Source organism: Ammodytes marinus (genome assembly GCF_949987685.1).
Source record: "Ammodytes marinus genome assembly, chromosome: 5".
Lineage (NCBI taxonomy): Eukaryota > Metazoa > Chordata > Actinopteri > Uranoscopiformes > Ammodytidae > Ammodytes > Ammodytes marinus.
Genome location: NC_137234.1, coordinates 14,527,672 through 14,543,660, shown reverse-complemented (window position 1 = coordinate 14,543,660; position 15,989 = coordinate 14,527,672). Strand labels below are relative to the sequence as shown.

At 38.9% G+C, this 15,989-nt stretch overlaps 1 protein-coding gene across 2 annotated transcripts; it reads right to left on the bottom strand.

Moving 5' to 3' along the window:
- Nucleotides 1–4,876: 4,876 nt before the first annotated feature.
- ppcdc (phosphopantothenoylcysteine decarboxylase) lies at nt 4,877–15,926 on the bottom strand. 2 transcript variants are annotated; one of them, XM_080027835.1, is made up of 5 exons: nt 15,720–15,926; nt 14,925–15,020; nt 10,079–10,207; nt 9,794–9,962; nt 4,877–5,940 (listed from the first exon to the last, which is right to left on the bottom strand). In XM_080027835.1, the coding sequence occupies exons 1-5, from the start codon at nt 15,861–15,863 to the stop codon at nt 5,837–5,839; spliced, it is 642 nt and encodes a 213-aa protein (XP_079883961.1). In that variant the 5' UTR covers nt 15,864–15,926; the 3' UTR covers nt 4,877–5,836. The 2 variants fall into 2 exon arrangements, with proteins under 2 accessions (XP_079883961.1, XP_079883962.1); XM_080027836.1 differs by lacking the exon at nt 4,877–5,940 and adding an exon at nt 8,287–8,369.
- Nucleotides 15,927–15,989: the final 63 nt, after the last annotated feature.

The following is a 15,989-nucleotide window of genomic DNA, read 5'->3' as shown; positions in this document are numbered from 1 at the left end:
GGTGACACAGGTAATAGGACAGGTTGTATTTTCTGACGAAACACCATTGAACATTCCCAAAGGGAAGAAGGTACATGTTGAGCCTAGAGAATGCTCCGGTGTCAAAGACAGACACGAGAGACACATTTGCACATGAACTCACGTGTTGACAGGGAACAAGACATCATATAAGTGTTATGTATATTTGCAGATGTCATCCAGTCTTTAAGGTACACACATGAGAAGCAGGTGTAACGTGCACAGCTGACACACCTAAATCACTCGCTGCTACTCCGGTGGCAACACATATTTCCTTTTCAGTCACTCTGTAGCTTTCTATCTAGACTACCCTTCATGGTTCAGTTAACTTAACCTACAGCAAGTTAACCCAAAACTATTTATCAAAGAGGACATCATAGGAAATTAAGAAGTATGCCGTTTCTATACATATTCTGTTGCATTACAACAAATAAATGAGTTTGAATAAATATAAATGCTCAAATTCAATCCAACAAACAAATTCCTTTTTGCATTAAATTAGGGTTGTATATTCGGTTAATTGCATTGAACTCCTGTTCAGTATGACTGCTGATTTATTGACTTTTATGCAGATGTTCTAATATAAAAGCTTCCTAGCCACCCCTCATCGGCTCTTTCATTTAAACCTAAAGTTCACAAGCCAATATTTACTTTGCCTACATGTACATGTTTATACACACTAACCCTTGGCAGAAAAGGTTTCAGGTATGCTGCAACTTTTAAATGGAATGAACCGCAAAGCTATACCTCAAGCCAAATTCAATCAATAATCTTGGAGAGGTTTAAGCTTCAGGATCAGTCTCCTGTAAACTTGTTGCTTTATCACTCTACATGTTTATGCCATTGCCCTCATCTACAACATTATTTAAATGGAATGGAATGTGTGGGTTTCACAGTTTTGTGCTGCATGTGTTTGCACATAACCAAACAAAGAGGATTGACAGAGCCGAGAGATGAAAATGTAATTAATGTTTTTTTGGGAGACTGTCAAGTACGTTCTTGAAGTAAACATCTCTCGATAAACAAGTGGAAGTAAATATAAGTAAGTGTGTCTAGTCATGAAAGTGTGCCTCTGATTATTTCACTATGCATTTGGCTAAAGACTATCTGACATTTAGATGATTTGCCCATAGTTGTGATAACATGGTGTTTATTCCCATTAGGTGCACCTGCAGACTGCACACACCTCCACAGAGCTGTGACACTCCCCTCAGCGCTGTGGCTGATGTAATGTTTCTCTGACATAATTAACAGATTCTCACAGCATCCAATAGCAGCATGACAAGTTGTGGCTCAGGGAAGTATGCTCTTGGCTTGGAGAGCCATTCACATGACTCCATGTGCTGCAACCTCGACGGCCCGACAGTATCAATGCCCCAGGCTATTTGCAAATCAAATGTTCCCCCGCCTCCCTTAGATTTGGTGAGAACGGACATAATGCAGGATAAAAACACAACTAGCTAGAGAGCATATAAAAAATAAAAAATAAAAAAAAACTTTTGGTTGACATTTTGGTTTTAAAGGAATGGTTTACTCTCTCAGGGAAGAGGAATATCAGTGCTTTGGAAATAAGGGCATGTTTACGGTTGGATGACAGTTAATCATTCAACAATGCATGCATGTGATCAGGAAGAATTCTATGTGCTATAAAACAATAAAAGGCATCTAAGCACCTTATTAATACACTTTAAACCAACAGTACTGATATAGATTGGGTGTGTGTAAATCTTAATCTATATTGCGATGTTATTGCCAACAGTTTTTTTTATTGTGTCAATGAATGACAATGTCATGATTATTTCTATCTTGACCTCTTGTGAAGCAGATCGCCTAACCTGCAGAGTAGTAACCTACTACTTGTCCAACATGCTAATATTACAGAGACATACCTCCTAGATGGCCACCTACAAGCTTCAGTGCCTTTTACTGTATTACCAGTTGTTACTGTCTGGTTACTGTCACTCACTGACATAAACAAACCATTGTCTGGTTTGGTCTAACATGCTCATCTGTCTTATCTTGACAGGATCCACACTGGTACGTTACACTTTGAGGAGATGAAGGGTTTTCACAAAGATAAACACAATGTGAACCATGGCTTTCATCACTTTTGACCTTTGGTGCATTGAGTTACAGGAAAGAAAGAGGACCAGGGGCCGTATTCACAAAACATTTTATCTTAGCGCTAAGAGTACTCCTAAGGAGCACTAAAAGTTCTTAGTAAGGAGTAATTTCTTAAAACCTATTCACAAAGCTGATAAGACCAACTTTTACTAAGGAATGGGAGGGACTCCTTAGCTAAGACTAGAGGGCGGTGTTGACCCTGTTGCTATGGATGATGTCATGTTCATACCTTCTATGCCTACAGTGATTGGCTGAGAGGGAATGAGAGCTAAGAGTGAATTTATGATGGAAACACTGTGGGAGATATCCATATCGTGTCGCTGTATTAAAGTAAAGAGTTTTTATATACAATTAATGACAAGTGACACTGATTTAACATGAAACCAAGATATTGCAGGGTTTCCCACACATTTGTTCACAATTAACCTACAATAGCGCCACATAGGTCTATTCATTTAAAATGAATAATTTTAAATTTTACAATGATTTGAATCGGAAAAAATATCCTCATTGAACAGCTGCACGCCATACACTCTCACTGTATTTCTCTCAATGGCGGACTATGCAGCAATAGTCAGACAGCGACAAACCAGGAAATTCACAATTTAGAAACAACAGCCGGCAAAATCGTAAAGTGCATGAGGAAGGAAAAAGGCGAGACGCGCAACTATACAGTAGCGGACCTGTGGAACGATGCTGGGAAGCGCCACATATAGGCCTACTCTAGTAGGAAATTAAACCCAAACGTGACACCAACAGTACCTTTCAGTGCATCGTAAACCCAAAGCAACTGGAGGAAAAGGAACTTAATAAATATTTTTTTATATAAATATAATAAATATAAATGTGTCTAAACTTTCTAAATATAGCTTTACTAAGATCATTAAACCCTTACAGCTATTAAAGGTACCTTTTATAAAGCTCACTAGCATTAAATCTCTCCAAAACACCATCAAACGGTTGTCTGTGATTTACTCTTAGTGACTTAGGAGTCCTCTCGAGGACTCCTAGCTTTTTATAGATTTAGGAGCTAGTTTTAGCGCTAAAATGCTTTGTGAATTACACTTATCTTAAAAAGTTAGGAGTCCTAAAATTAGGAGTGAAACGCCCCTTATTTTTGAGAGTTACTCCTAAATCAGCACGTTAGGACCTACTCTTAGCCTTAAAATGTTTTGTGAATACGGCCCCTGAGCTTGAAGGAAGAAAAATACTGAATGGGGAGCTAATATACACTCAACAAAAATATAAACGCAACACTTTTGTTTTTGCTCCCATTTTTCATGAGATGGACTTAAAGATCTAAAATTCATTCCAGATACACAATTGTACCATTTCTCTCAAACATTGTTCACAAATCTGTCTAAATGTGTGATAGTGAGCACTTCTGCTTTGCTGAGATAATCCATCCCACCTCACAGGTGTGCCACATCAAGATGCTGATCTGACATCATGATTAGTGCACAGGTGTACCTTAGACTGTCCACAATAAAAGGCCACCCTGAAATGTGCATTTTTTTTGCTTTATTGGGGGTCTGGGGACTCAGAACCAGTCAGTATCTGGTGTGACCACCATTTGCCTCATGCAGTGCAACACATCTTCTTCGCATAGAGTTTATCAGATTGTCAATTGTGGCCTGTGGAATGTTGGTCCACTCCTCTTCAATGGCTGTGCGAAGTTGCTGGATACGGCTTATGGTGGAGAAATGAACATTCAATGCACGAGCAACAGATCTGGTTGACATTCCTGCTGTCAGCATGCCAATTGCACGCTCCCTCAATGCTTGTGGCATCTGTGGCATTTTGCTGTGAGACAAAACTGCACATTTCAGGGTGGCCTTTTATTGTGGACAGTCTAAGGTACACCTGTGCACTAATCATGATGTCAGATCAGCATCTTGATGTGGCACACCTGTGAGGTGGGATGGATTATCTCAGCAAAGCAGAAGTGCTCACTATCACACATTTATTTGTGAACAATGTTTGAGAGAAATGGTACAATTGTGTATCTGGAATTAATTTTAGATCTTTAAGTCCATCTCATGAAAAATGGGAGCAAAAACAAAAGTGTTGCGTTTATATTTTTGTTGAGTATACAGGTGCATCTCAAAAAATTTGAATATCATGGAAAAGTCCATTCAAAAAGTGAAACTTTAATATATTCTAGATTCATTATACAAAGTTAAATATGGCAGGCCTTTCTTTTGTTTTAATTTTGATGATTACAGTTTACATCTCATTGAATAAAAAATCCGGTCTCTCAAAATATAAGAATATTACATGAAACCAAACAAAAATAGGATTTATAATACAGAAATGACAACCCTCTTAGACTATTAGATTATTTTAGATTAATTTCACTTTGTTGAATGAATCTAGAATATATGAAAGTTTAACTTTTTTAATTAAATGACATAAAAAATTAACTTATAAATACATTGATATTCAAATTGTATGAGATGCACCTGTATATAAAGACACAATATACATTTGAAATGATATAAATATAACTGAATCTGAAACATCTATATTTCACATGAGTTTTTTTTTGTCCCACTGTAAAGTGTCTGTCAAAGTGCCTTCCGGGAAAAGAGAACGCATAATTAACCCCAAAGGAACAAAGACATGTCTTACAGGTTCACTCAAATAAGATGAATGTTGTTCACACTACGATGGATGACTTGATAAGCACATGCAGTTGACATCTTTTTATTGGATAAATACCAAGTTGCTGAAGTAAACCTCTTTTGCCTTACACAGTGAAACAATTTTTTTTCAACACATTTCAGTGTTTGTACTTCACCCCAAATTGTGACATTTAATACTAATAAACTTTTTCTCAAATACAGAACCACAGTTTTGACCGCTTGAAACTTGTACAGTTCCACAATAATATCCTGCAAATGTTAATATCCTTACAAAAAATAACAGCATAGTTTGTTCAGCTTTAATTAAACACAAAATAAACAGTCACTGAGTGGAGCCAAACACATTGGAAAGCCAAGTGGAAAAATCATTGAACAGGTTTGTTAAACTGTTTTTTAATTCAACCTCGTTCTTTTCACTTTGCTGGCAGTAAAGCACGATTTCCTTGCCAACGTCCTTTAGAGACAAACACAAGGTGCTCAGGTTCAGACAAGTGGAAAACAAGACAGCTTTTCAACACATGAACTTGATGATATGCCAATAAATTGCTGCTACAGTCAGTATGTAGTCTAAAGAAAGAAAGTGAGAAATATACTATCACCCATTTCAATATGATTTGGGAATTCATACCTCACGGCAGAAATGGGGAGGGACCTAAATGACAATTCAAGCTGATGGCTATTGGTATTATCTCTCCAAAAAGCCGTAAGGCATGTTTGTATAATTTCACAATGAATACATTCACCCAGACCCAAGTATGTTTTTTTAACTCTGGCTGCAGACGTTGCTGTGGGCTGAGCTATGCCAAGAATGGCATGAGGTCACGATGTACTAATCAGAAGGGTACGTGCATGTTGCCCTGCCCTGCCCTAACAGGTGCAAGAAAGAAAAAGATGAGTCAGGGAGAAGGCAATCCATGGAAGTCTGTAAACAACCATGAGATCCCAACAAGTGGACACAATAGGTGTGTGTGTGTAGGGCCTTGAAAGTCTCATTTTGCAGACCAGTCATCATTATTATTTATTTGTCTTTGGAGCCAGCTGACTCTATATTACGATGTGGTGTGCGTGTTTTTCTGAGATGACTCATCTGGTGTATGAAGGTACTGTTTGACAGCACCGACAATAGTCGACACCTCTGCCATGGCTCCTTTACCTGCAACAAAGGAAAGAATAGCAGAGTCACACAAACACCTTCTGTAGGGAAGATACAATGAATGGTCAGTTTCAAATTGTAAGCTACCTGGAAGCAACAACGCATGGGGGACACACGCATAATCCATAATCACAAACAAAAAAAATTTTCACACACATAACACAGTCAAATTACATATCTACTTCTATTCTCAGAAAGTGTGTATTTATTTATTTTTCTATCAGGGCCTCTAACGATTAAACTACTTAAGGTGAAGGTATGCTTTAACTATAGGCAGGCAAATTAATGGAATGAAGGACCAGGATATGCTTTACATTACATAATCTTGAGACAAATCTAGGTCGACTCTGCTGACATCATGGGCATTCATCATGATTCATGTCACCAGCTATTTTCTTGTTTGGCTGCTTTGGAAATACTATAACTTGTTCCTGTAAATAATCTGACTAGCTCACCTGTTCACCCATCTTTTTTTAACAATAATCTTAGGAGAAAACGTGAGACACCCATAGCCTTACCAAAAACAGCAGATCTATTCTTTCTTCTCTCAGGTGTCAAATAAAAATTGTCACAGTTATTTTTCAGCACAATGGGGTCATATACTGCACCCTATCTAGTATGTAAAACACGATACGATCCATTTATCCATTTTCTGCCCAGGCATCCTTAGATATATCCACATCTTCCAAGCTTTCCCTGGGGAGGGTGTTCCCAAGTCAGAAGTGGTTTATCACCAAGTGTGACCCAGGGTATCCTACTTACTACTATAGGAGATATGTGTTGTCATAAATATTTAAATTAGTAAATTATAAGAATGTTTGAATGTATTCATTGACATTAATGGCCTCAAGGTCTTTCACACTTGGTTTGTTTTATTGTCATGGGCGCAACAAGGTGAAGATAAGATGGGCCTTGGAGGAGTACCAGACTCCCCTGATAGTATTGAAGGATTTACAACTTTGACCCGGAGTTGCCCACTTGTTATTCTCTCCCTGGTGGCATGATACAATAGGACCTGGGCTGCTCTATGTGTGTTAAGCTAAGATGTTGAAGTCACAAGCTATGCCAAAATCCTCTCTGATCAGATATTTTTTTGCATTCAATATTTATTCAAGGAAGGACAACTGAGGCTCATTTGGTTATTTGAGAAGATTGGTCTGAAGAGCAACTAGTGTGTAGTGAAGAGACCTCCAAACTTCAAAACTGTTAAGGTGATTGAAACATATACACTCAACAAAAATATAAACGCAACACTTTTGTTTTTGCTCCCATTTTTCATGAGATGGACTTAAAGATCTAAAATTCATTCCAGATACACAATATTACCATTTCTCTCAAACATTGTTCACAAATCTGTCTAAATGTGTGATAGTGAGCACTTCTGCTTTGCTGAGATAATCCATCCCACCTCACAGGTGTGCCACATCAAGATGCTGATCTAACATCATGATTAGTGCACAGGTGTGCCTTAGACTGTCCACAATAAAAGGCCACTCTGAAATGTGCATTTTTTTGCTTTATTGGGGGTCTGGGGACTCAGAACCAGTCAGTATCTGGTGTGACCACCATTTGCCTCATGCAGTGCAACACATCTTCTTCGCATAGAGTTTATCAGATTGCCAATTGTGGCCTGTGGAATGTTGGTCCACTCCTCTTCAATGGCTGTGCGAAGTTGCTGGATATTAGTGGGAAGTGGTGCACGCTGTCGTATACGCCGGTCAAGCACATCCCAAACATGCTCAATGGGTGACATGTCCGGTGAGTATGCTGGCCATGCAAGAACTGGGACATTTTCAGCTTCCAAGAATTGTGTACAGATCCTTGCAACATGGGGCTGTGCATTATCTTGCTGAAACGTGAGGTGATGTTCATGGATGTATGGCACAACAATGGGCCTCAGGATCTCATCACGGTATCTCTGTGCATTCAAAATGCCATCAATAAAATGCACCTGTGTTCTTCGTCCATAACAGATGCCTGCCCATACCATAACCCCACCACCACCATGGGCCACTCGATCCACAACATTGACATCAGCAAAGCGCTCACCCACACGACGCCACACACTCTGTCTGCCATCTGCCCTGAACAATGTTAACTGAGATTCATCCGTGAAGAGAACACCTCTCCAACGTGCCAGACGCCATCGAATGTGAGCATTTGCCCACTGAAGTCTGTTACGGCGACGAGCTGGAGTCAGGTCAAGACCCCGATGAGGACAACGAGCATGCAGTTGAGCTTCCCTGAGACGGTTTCTGACAGTTTGTGCAGAAATTGTTTGGTTATGCAAACCAATTGTTTCAGCAGCTGTCTCAGTGGCTGGTCTCAGACGATCTTGGAGGTGAACCTGCTGGATGTGGAGGTCCTGGGCTGGTGTGGTTACACGTGGTCTGCGGTTGTGAGGCCGGTTGGATGTACTGCCATATTCTCTGAAACGCATTTGGAGACGGCTTATGGTGGAGAAATGAACATTCAATGCACGAGCAACAGATCTGGTTGACATTCCTGCTGTCAGCATGCTAATTGCACGCTCCCTCAATGCTTGTGGCATCTGTGGCATTTTGCTGTGAGACAAAACTGCACATTTCAGGGTGGCCTTTTATTGTGGACAGTCTAAGGTACACCTGTGCACTAATCATGATGTCAGATCAGCATCTTGATGTGGCACACCTGTGAGGTGGGATGGATTATCTCAGCAAAGCAGAAGTGCTCACTATCACACATTTAGACAGATTTGTGAACAATGTTTGAGAGAAATGGTAATAGTGTGTATCTGGAATGAATTTTAGATCTTTAAGTCCATCTCATGAAAAATGGGAGCAAAAACAAAAGTGTTGCGTTTATATTTTTGTTGAGTGTACATTGAAATTACTATATGAGATTTGAATCTGTAGAATGTAGTAGTTTCTAAGTTCTTCCTGCTAGATTTTTTCACATTTCCAATATATTGTTATTATTTTGGTCAAATGTAATGTATTTTCCCAATTGCACTTAAAGCTGGGGTGGGTAACTTTGTCACTGTAATATTTGGGAAAAATGTCATATTAGCCATTCAGCTAGTGGTCTGAGAATATCTACTTATCACTTTGCTCTCCCCTGCCTCTGTGTGCCGGTGTTCTGCCAATTTCTGCTCCCTTGTCAGATTTTGCTACCGTAGCGCTACTTGATAGCAGACTCTATCAAATCATGCTACCCTATCAGAAAATGCTACCTTACGTCTTTGGTAGCGTATTTGATCCGTAGACCTTACCGCTATCAAACGATGCTCCGCGTATAGAATCAGGTTATTTTACACCACTATTCACCATATGTACACTCTATGGGGAGCATATTTTGATGCTGGTTAATAACGTCTTTATTGAAGATTTCAGGGGTACAGGATGTGGATAGACCAATTACCACTCAAACGATGCTCCCACTACAGAATCACGTTATTTTACACCACTACTCATCCATTGTACACTGTAAGAATATGGGGAGCATATCTTGATGCTGCTTTATAATGTGTTATTGAAGATTTCAGAGGTAGGCCTACAGTAGGCTATGTGAGACCAATAGTCTCTATCAAATAATGCTCACATTTCAAATATATTGTTATTATTTTGGTCAAAGGTAATGCATTTTCCCAATTGCACTTAAGGTGCGTTTCGAACTTGTATTTTGTCTTGTGTGTTATGTTGTAACTATAACTGTGTACTGCTCTCCATCTTGGCCAGAGACTAACCTGGTTAAATAAAGGTTATAATAATATAATTTTTAAAAAACAACAGGGTCTTAATATCTGAGATTTCATAAGGTGAAAGTTAATATTGATAGATACTATCCTTTAGTTTATTCTGGTATTAAAACCCACCTTCATCTCCACAAACTAGCTTCTTAGAAATGCAGGGGATTTCCACATATCCAAACTCTATCAGTCTGGATACCTGCTGGGCTGTGATTGGATGCTGCCACATGGCTGTATTCATTGCAGGGCAGAAGAGGAGAGGGCGACTGGTGTCCCATGCTCTTACCACACATGTCTGCCAATGACAAAGATGTAACCACTCAGAAATTATTCTAGATAGATCATATGTAATTAATTATTATTTGCCATACAATTATGAAAGTAATCAAGATAATAGTTGCATAATCTCACCAGCAGATTGTCACAAATGCCACTAGCAATCTTTCCAAGAGTGTTGGCATCAATGGGGGCAATGACAAGTAGGTCTGCCCAGCGTCTTAGCTCAATGTGAAGCACAGGGTCAGACCTCTGACTCCAACACTAGAACAGAGACATCCCGTTAGGCACACAACCACTGAGACACTCATTTCCTCACTTCCTTTCTGGAATGCATTAGACCATGGTAAACCTTGATCATGTTTTTCTGTCTCAAAATACTTGAAAAGTCAAAAGCGATTTTAAGTATTGCATCCAATGTCTTGAGCATGAAAGGAGCTTCAAACACATTGAATTTGAATGAAAAAATATATATATGTATGTGAGCCCAAACTGACCTGGTTTTATCTCTGTTTTATCTAGTGCCGCCCAATTTCTTCCCTAAAGATCTCTCCTTACATTGGTCCATTTCATCACTCAATTTGGCCCACCTGATTGTGTTTACCTGCTCGATTTAAGCAATGCAACTCATAGGGTTCACAAACTTTTGCACATACAAAAGTTGGCAAATCATTTGTTTTATCTGCTTTAACAATTGATTTCCTGAAAAGAAAAATGTTGAATTGATAAACAAACATCTGTTATTTCATATAAAAATACTGGTATTGATAAAAATTAATTAATGATAAAAATGTATTAATAATGGTTAAAAAAAAGAAAATTCCAAAAGGCTCAAGGGGTTCACATACTTTCAAGCAGCACTATATATATACAGTGTCGTGTGAAAGTTTGTGAACCCCTTGAGCCTTTTGGAATTTTATTTATTTTAACCATTATTAATTAATTTTTTTCAATAACAGTATTTTTTATATGAAATAACAGATGTTTGTTTATCAATTCAACATTTTTCTTTTCCAGAAATCAATTGTTAAAATAGATAAAACAAATGATTTGACAAATGTTGTATGTGCAAAAGTTTGTGAACCCTAAGCTGCATTGCTTAAATCGAGCAAGGTAAACACAATCAGGTGGGCCAAACTGATTGATGAAATAGACCAATCTAATGAGAGATCTTTAGGGAAGAAATTGGGCGCCACTAGATAAAACAAAGATAAAACCAGGTCAGTTTAGGCCCACCAAACTGAACCCATACAGGTCAGACATGCTCAAAGGGAAAAAAATCTCAGAGGATCTCAGGAATAGAGTTTTGATGTTGCACATTTGTCTGGGGACAGCTATACATTCGTATAAAAAGGTTTGAGCTCCATCGGCCCACCGTGAGGCAAATCATCTACAAATGGAGAGCTTTAAGAGTGACTTAACATCTGCCTAGAAGTGGACTTCCTTCAAAAATATTCTCAAACGCCACAAGAAAAGGGATTTTTCAGGTAAAAGCCAACCCACACATTACATCTGGAGATTTGCAGACCATTTGCCACCACCATTATTCACTTGGGAGAAGGTTCTCTTGGTGGTAGGCAGAGTTGCGTTTTTGCCCAAACATGGCGGTTTTGGTTGTGACCAAACAGTTCAATTTTGGACTAATCTGTCCTCAGAATAAGACTTCAGGTATCTCCAGGTGCTCTCTGGCAAAGTTGTGACAAGCAGTTTTGTTCTTTTTTGAGAGCATTGGCTTCTTCAGCAACCCTCCCATGAAAGCCATTTTGACTGAGTTTTCTTCTTATTGTGGAACCATGCACATCTGTCCCAGATGCTGCAAGAGAGGTCTGCAAATCACTAGATGTAATGTTTGGGTTGGCTGTTAACTAAAAAAATACTTTTCTTGTGGCGATTGAAGATATTTTTGAAGGAAGTCCACTTCTAGGCAGATGTTCAGTCACTCGTAAAGCTCTCCATTTCTAGATGATTTGCCTCACGGTGGACCGATGGAGCTCAAACTTTTTTTGAATTAATCTATAGCTGTCCCCAGACAAATGTGCAGCATCACAACTCTATTCCTGAGATCCTCTGAGATTTTTTTCCCTTTTAGCATGTCTGACCTATATGGGTTCAGTTTGGTGGGCCTAAACTGATCTGGTTTTATCTAGTGGCGCCCAATTTCTTCCCTAAAGATCTCTCATTACATTGGTCTATTTCATCAATCAGTTTGGCCCACCTGATTGTGTTTACCTTGCTCGATTTAAGCAATGCAGCTTAGGGTTCACAAACTTTTGCACATACAACATTTGTCAAATAATTTGTTTTATCTATTTTAACAATTGATTTCTGGAAAAGAAAAATGTTGAATTGATAAACAAACATCTGTTATTTCATATACAAAATACTGGTATTGAAAAAAATGAATTAATAATGGTTAAAATAAATAAAATTCCAAAAGGCTCAAGAGGTTCACAAACTTTCACACAGCACTGTATATATATTTATTAGGGCTGTCAAGCAATTAAAAAAATTAATCTAATTAATTACAGGCTCTGTGATTAATTAATCTAAATTGATCGCATACTTTTATGACACTTTTATGCCTGTTTATAAACAGCTGTATAGCCCACTACAGCTTGTTTCTCTCTCTCTCTCTCTCTCTCTCTCTCTCTCTCTCTCGTAACTTCTGTCTCCTCCCCTCAGCCAGGTTTCTTCATGAAATAAAATTAGGAACTAGCGCCGAATTTTCTCAAAAAAAATAACAGACTAAATGACGACTTTCCATCTCCCACAACAGACAGCGCTGCACTGCCACAGATGCGCCATCGTCGTACTCATAAGCAAAAATATTGACACACACACACACACGGGCGGGTGTCCGTTTATGCGGGAGACGAGACAGCTAGCAAACAAAATTGAGACACATGGAGGAAGATTGAGAGTTACTGTTTTGAACCTACATTGTTGCACCCACTAAATCAATAATGCACAGACACTGCGGAGAATAAAGTAAGATGTCTTCCTACCTTCATGCTTATTTGCCAAAAGCATCCCATAAACCGTCCATAGAGCCCTCTGCCCCTTTCCCCTGCTTCTCTCTTTACTTTTCTCTTTTTTACCCGTGCGGGCCGTGTCCGCAAGCTACAGGTGCAGCTGCGCACCACTTTTGCACCGGGTCAAAGGGCAATATAGACGTGTGATTAATACGCGTTAATTTTTCTGTGATTAATTAATCGAAATTAACGTGTTAATTTGACAGCCCTAATATATACAGTATACACTCACCGGCCACTTTATTAGGTACACCTGTCCAATTAGGGCTGTGTTAAAAAATCGAAATATCGATATCAGTATCGATTTTTATAACAAAAAATCGATATTTTTTTATACATTTTTTATGAGTTTTTTTTTTGCTTTTCAATGCTTTATTGGCAGTGCAGAGATACAGATATGAAATGGGGCAGAGAGGGAATGAAATGCACAGAACCACGGATCAGATTTAAACCCATGTCTGCTGTCAGGCCTGAGCCTCTAGGATACTGACTATTGAAGTTAGATCAGTTTTGTTTATAAGAATACTTAAGATTCACTGTGTCACAAAAGCACACTGATGTGTTTTCATTTTCATTGTGTCCTGTACAGTTAGTACAAGAGTGAATTGGATTTGTTATGTTGATGTTATGGCAGCTGCAGCAGTGTTTAATCATTTGCCAAAACCAAAAGAAAAATTAAGAAAAATAGTAAAGGAAGTTGTGAATTAAATAGTTTTGACTTCATTTGTCTTTGCAATTATCAATATATTGTGCTGTTATGTTTGACAAGGCAACTTGTTTATGGAATATCGCAATATATCATGATATATCAAGATACGCAATATATTGTGATATATCGTGATATATCGTATCGTGACCAGTGTATCATGATACGTATCGTATCCCGAAGTCCTTGACGATACCCAGCCCTATGTCCAATGGCTTATAAAAACAAAAAGCTAATCAGCCAATCACATGGCAGCAATTTAATGCATTTAGGCATTTGAACGTGGTCAAGACAATGTACTGAAGTCAAACCAAGCATCAGAATGGAGAAGAAAGGGGGTTTAGGTGACTTTGAACATGGCATTGATGGTGCATGGCAGGATAGATCCATACTTTCATGTTGTTTACGCCAAATTCTGAAGCTGCCATCTGAATGTCGTAACTTAAATCGAGACTCATCAGACCAGGCATTATTTTTCAATCTTCTAATGTGTAATATTGGTGATCCTGTGAGAATTATAGCTTAATTTTCCTGTTTTTAGCTGACAGGGGTGGCACCCAGAGGGGTGTTGCTTTAGCCCATCTGCTTCAAGGTTGGTCGTTCAGAGATGGTATTCTGCATACCCGAGTGGTTATTTGAGTTACTGTTGCCTTTCTATCATCTCGAACCAGTATGCCCATCCTCCACTGACCTCTGACTTCAACACGGCATTTTACGTCCACACAAATGCCGCTCACTGGATATTTTTTCTTTTTCGGACCATTCTCTGTAAGCCCTAGAGATGGTTTAGAGTGAAAATCCCAGTAGATCAGCAGTTTCTGAAATACTCATACCAGCCCTCCTGGCACCCTTAACATTGCCATGTTCATAGTCACTTAAAACCCATTTCTTCCCCATTCTGCTGCTCAGTTTTAACTTCAATAAGTTGTCCCGTCCAGGTTTACATGCATAAATGCATTGAGTTGCTGACATGTGATTGGCTGATAAGTTGTATTTCTTAACAAGAAAAACCGCTCTACCTAATAAAGTGGCCGGTGACTGTATACACTCACCGGCCACTTTATTAGGTATATATATACTGTATATAAAGAAAAAAATTCCAATGATTTCACTTAGCATCAAATTTGAGAAATGTTCCACAATTCAGTCAGCTTATCAGGGGTACAAGGTCTGAGAAACGTTGCTATGGACTGTTAGTTATAACTGTTAGTGAGACTATACTGTATTTGAAGTTCATTGTTACCTCCCACTCGTCACTGTCACTATAGATTTTTACTGAAACCTCGGCAGGATTGTAGAAGTGCTTGGCATGCTCAGTGGTGACCACTCTTACATCCACCTGTAGCATAAAACAAAACAACACACAGACAGTTACAGGGATTTTTAAGAGCACATTTGAGTGTTTCTGTAGTGCTGAAGAGGTGTAAAGCTACGGGGGCGGCAAGTAACTGACCTTTAACTTAGAGACCCTTTTATGGGTCTTACCGTTGAGCATACCTTTGCAAATCGTACAGTTAGTTTTACATGACAATGTGCTTATGGCAGCATTTCCCAGGACCATATGACCTGTGTGCAGCAATCTCATGAATGTTTCTTGCAAATGTTGAGGATGTTAACAACTACACATCTCTAAAAACGGTTAAGTACAACAATATACAGTCCCTTTTTCTTAATTTTATGTATCACAAAAAATGTCACATACTTGTCCTACCTCTCTTACTGTACTGTCACTTACGTTTCCATTTTTTTTCTAGTTCACAGGCTATGTATGTGCTATCTGTTTCGTTAGTTGAATCCATTGACTTACTAAAAGAGGTTTAACACTACTTGAGATTCATAAAAGGACTATAACAACAAGATTATACTGCTGTTATTGTTGCTTTGGTTTGATACAGTTGCCCCACAGCAGCTACGTCTCCATCTTGCGGTCAAGGTGAGCCTATGCGCACTGGCAAGGACCAAATAAAGCTGCCATTCAGAGAAACAACAATGTATGTGCTTTCTGAATAGAAAAAAAAAATAACATGAAGCAGCTCACCCCAGGGAGCTGAAGAAGCTGGGATACCAAAAGAGGCAGTTTCAGGGCTGCAACGCTTCCCGTCACGCCAATGAGGACACGAAAAGCCTCGCTAGATGTCAGTAAATCAGTTTTGAGACAAGACACATTTTCTTTCGACTGCATATTAGCATAGCACAACGTAAGAGACCAAAAAATGTCTTGGCGTGCTCCTGTAAATTGATTGTACTTCCCCACTTCCGTAAATATCGACGGCGAACCAATCAGAGGAGAACACAACCAACGGCTGTA

What these genes read in the sequence shown, in the direction of transcription:
- ppcdc (XM_080027835.1), bottom strand. Translation starts at nt 15,863, where the DNA reads ATGCAGTCGAAAGAAAATGTGTCTTGTCTCAAAACTGATTTACTGACA. An exon ending in AGCTTCTTCAGCTCCCTGGG is followed by an intron (nt 15,021 to 15,719) that starts GTGAGCTGCTTC and finishes TTTATGCTACAG; the next exon opens with GTGGATGTAAGAGTGGTCAC. An exon ending in GCATTTGTGACAATCTGCTG is followed by an intron (nt 9,963 to 10,078) that starts GTGAGATTATGC and finishes TGTCATTGGCAG; the next exon opens with ACATGTGTGGTAAGAGCATG.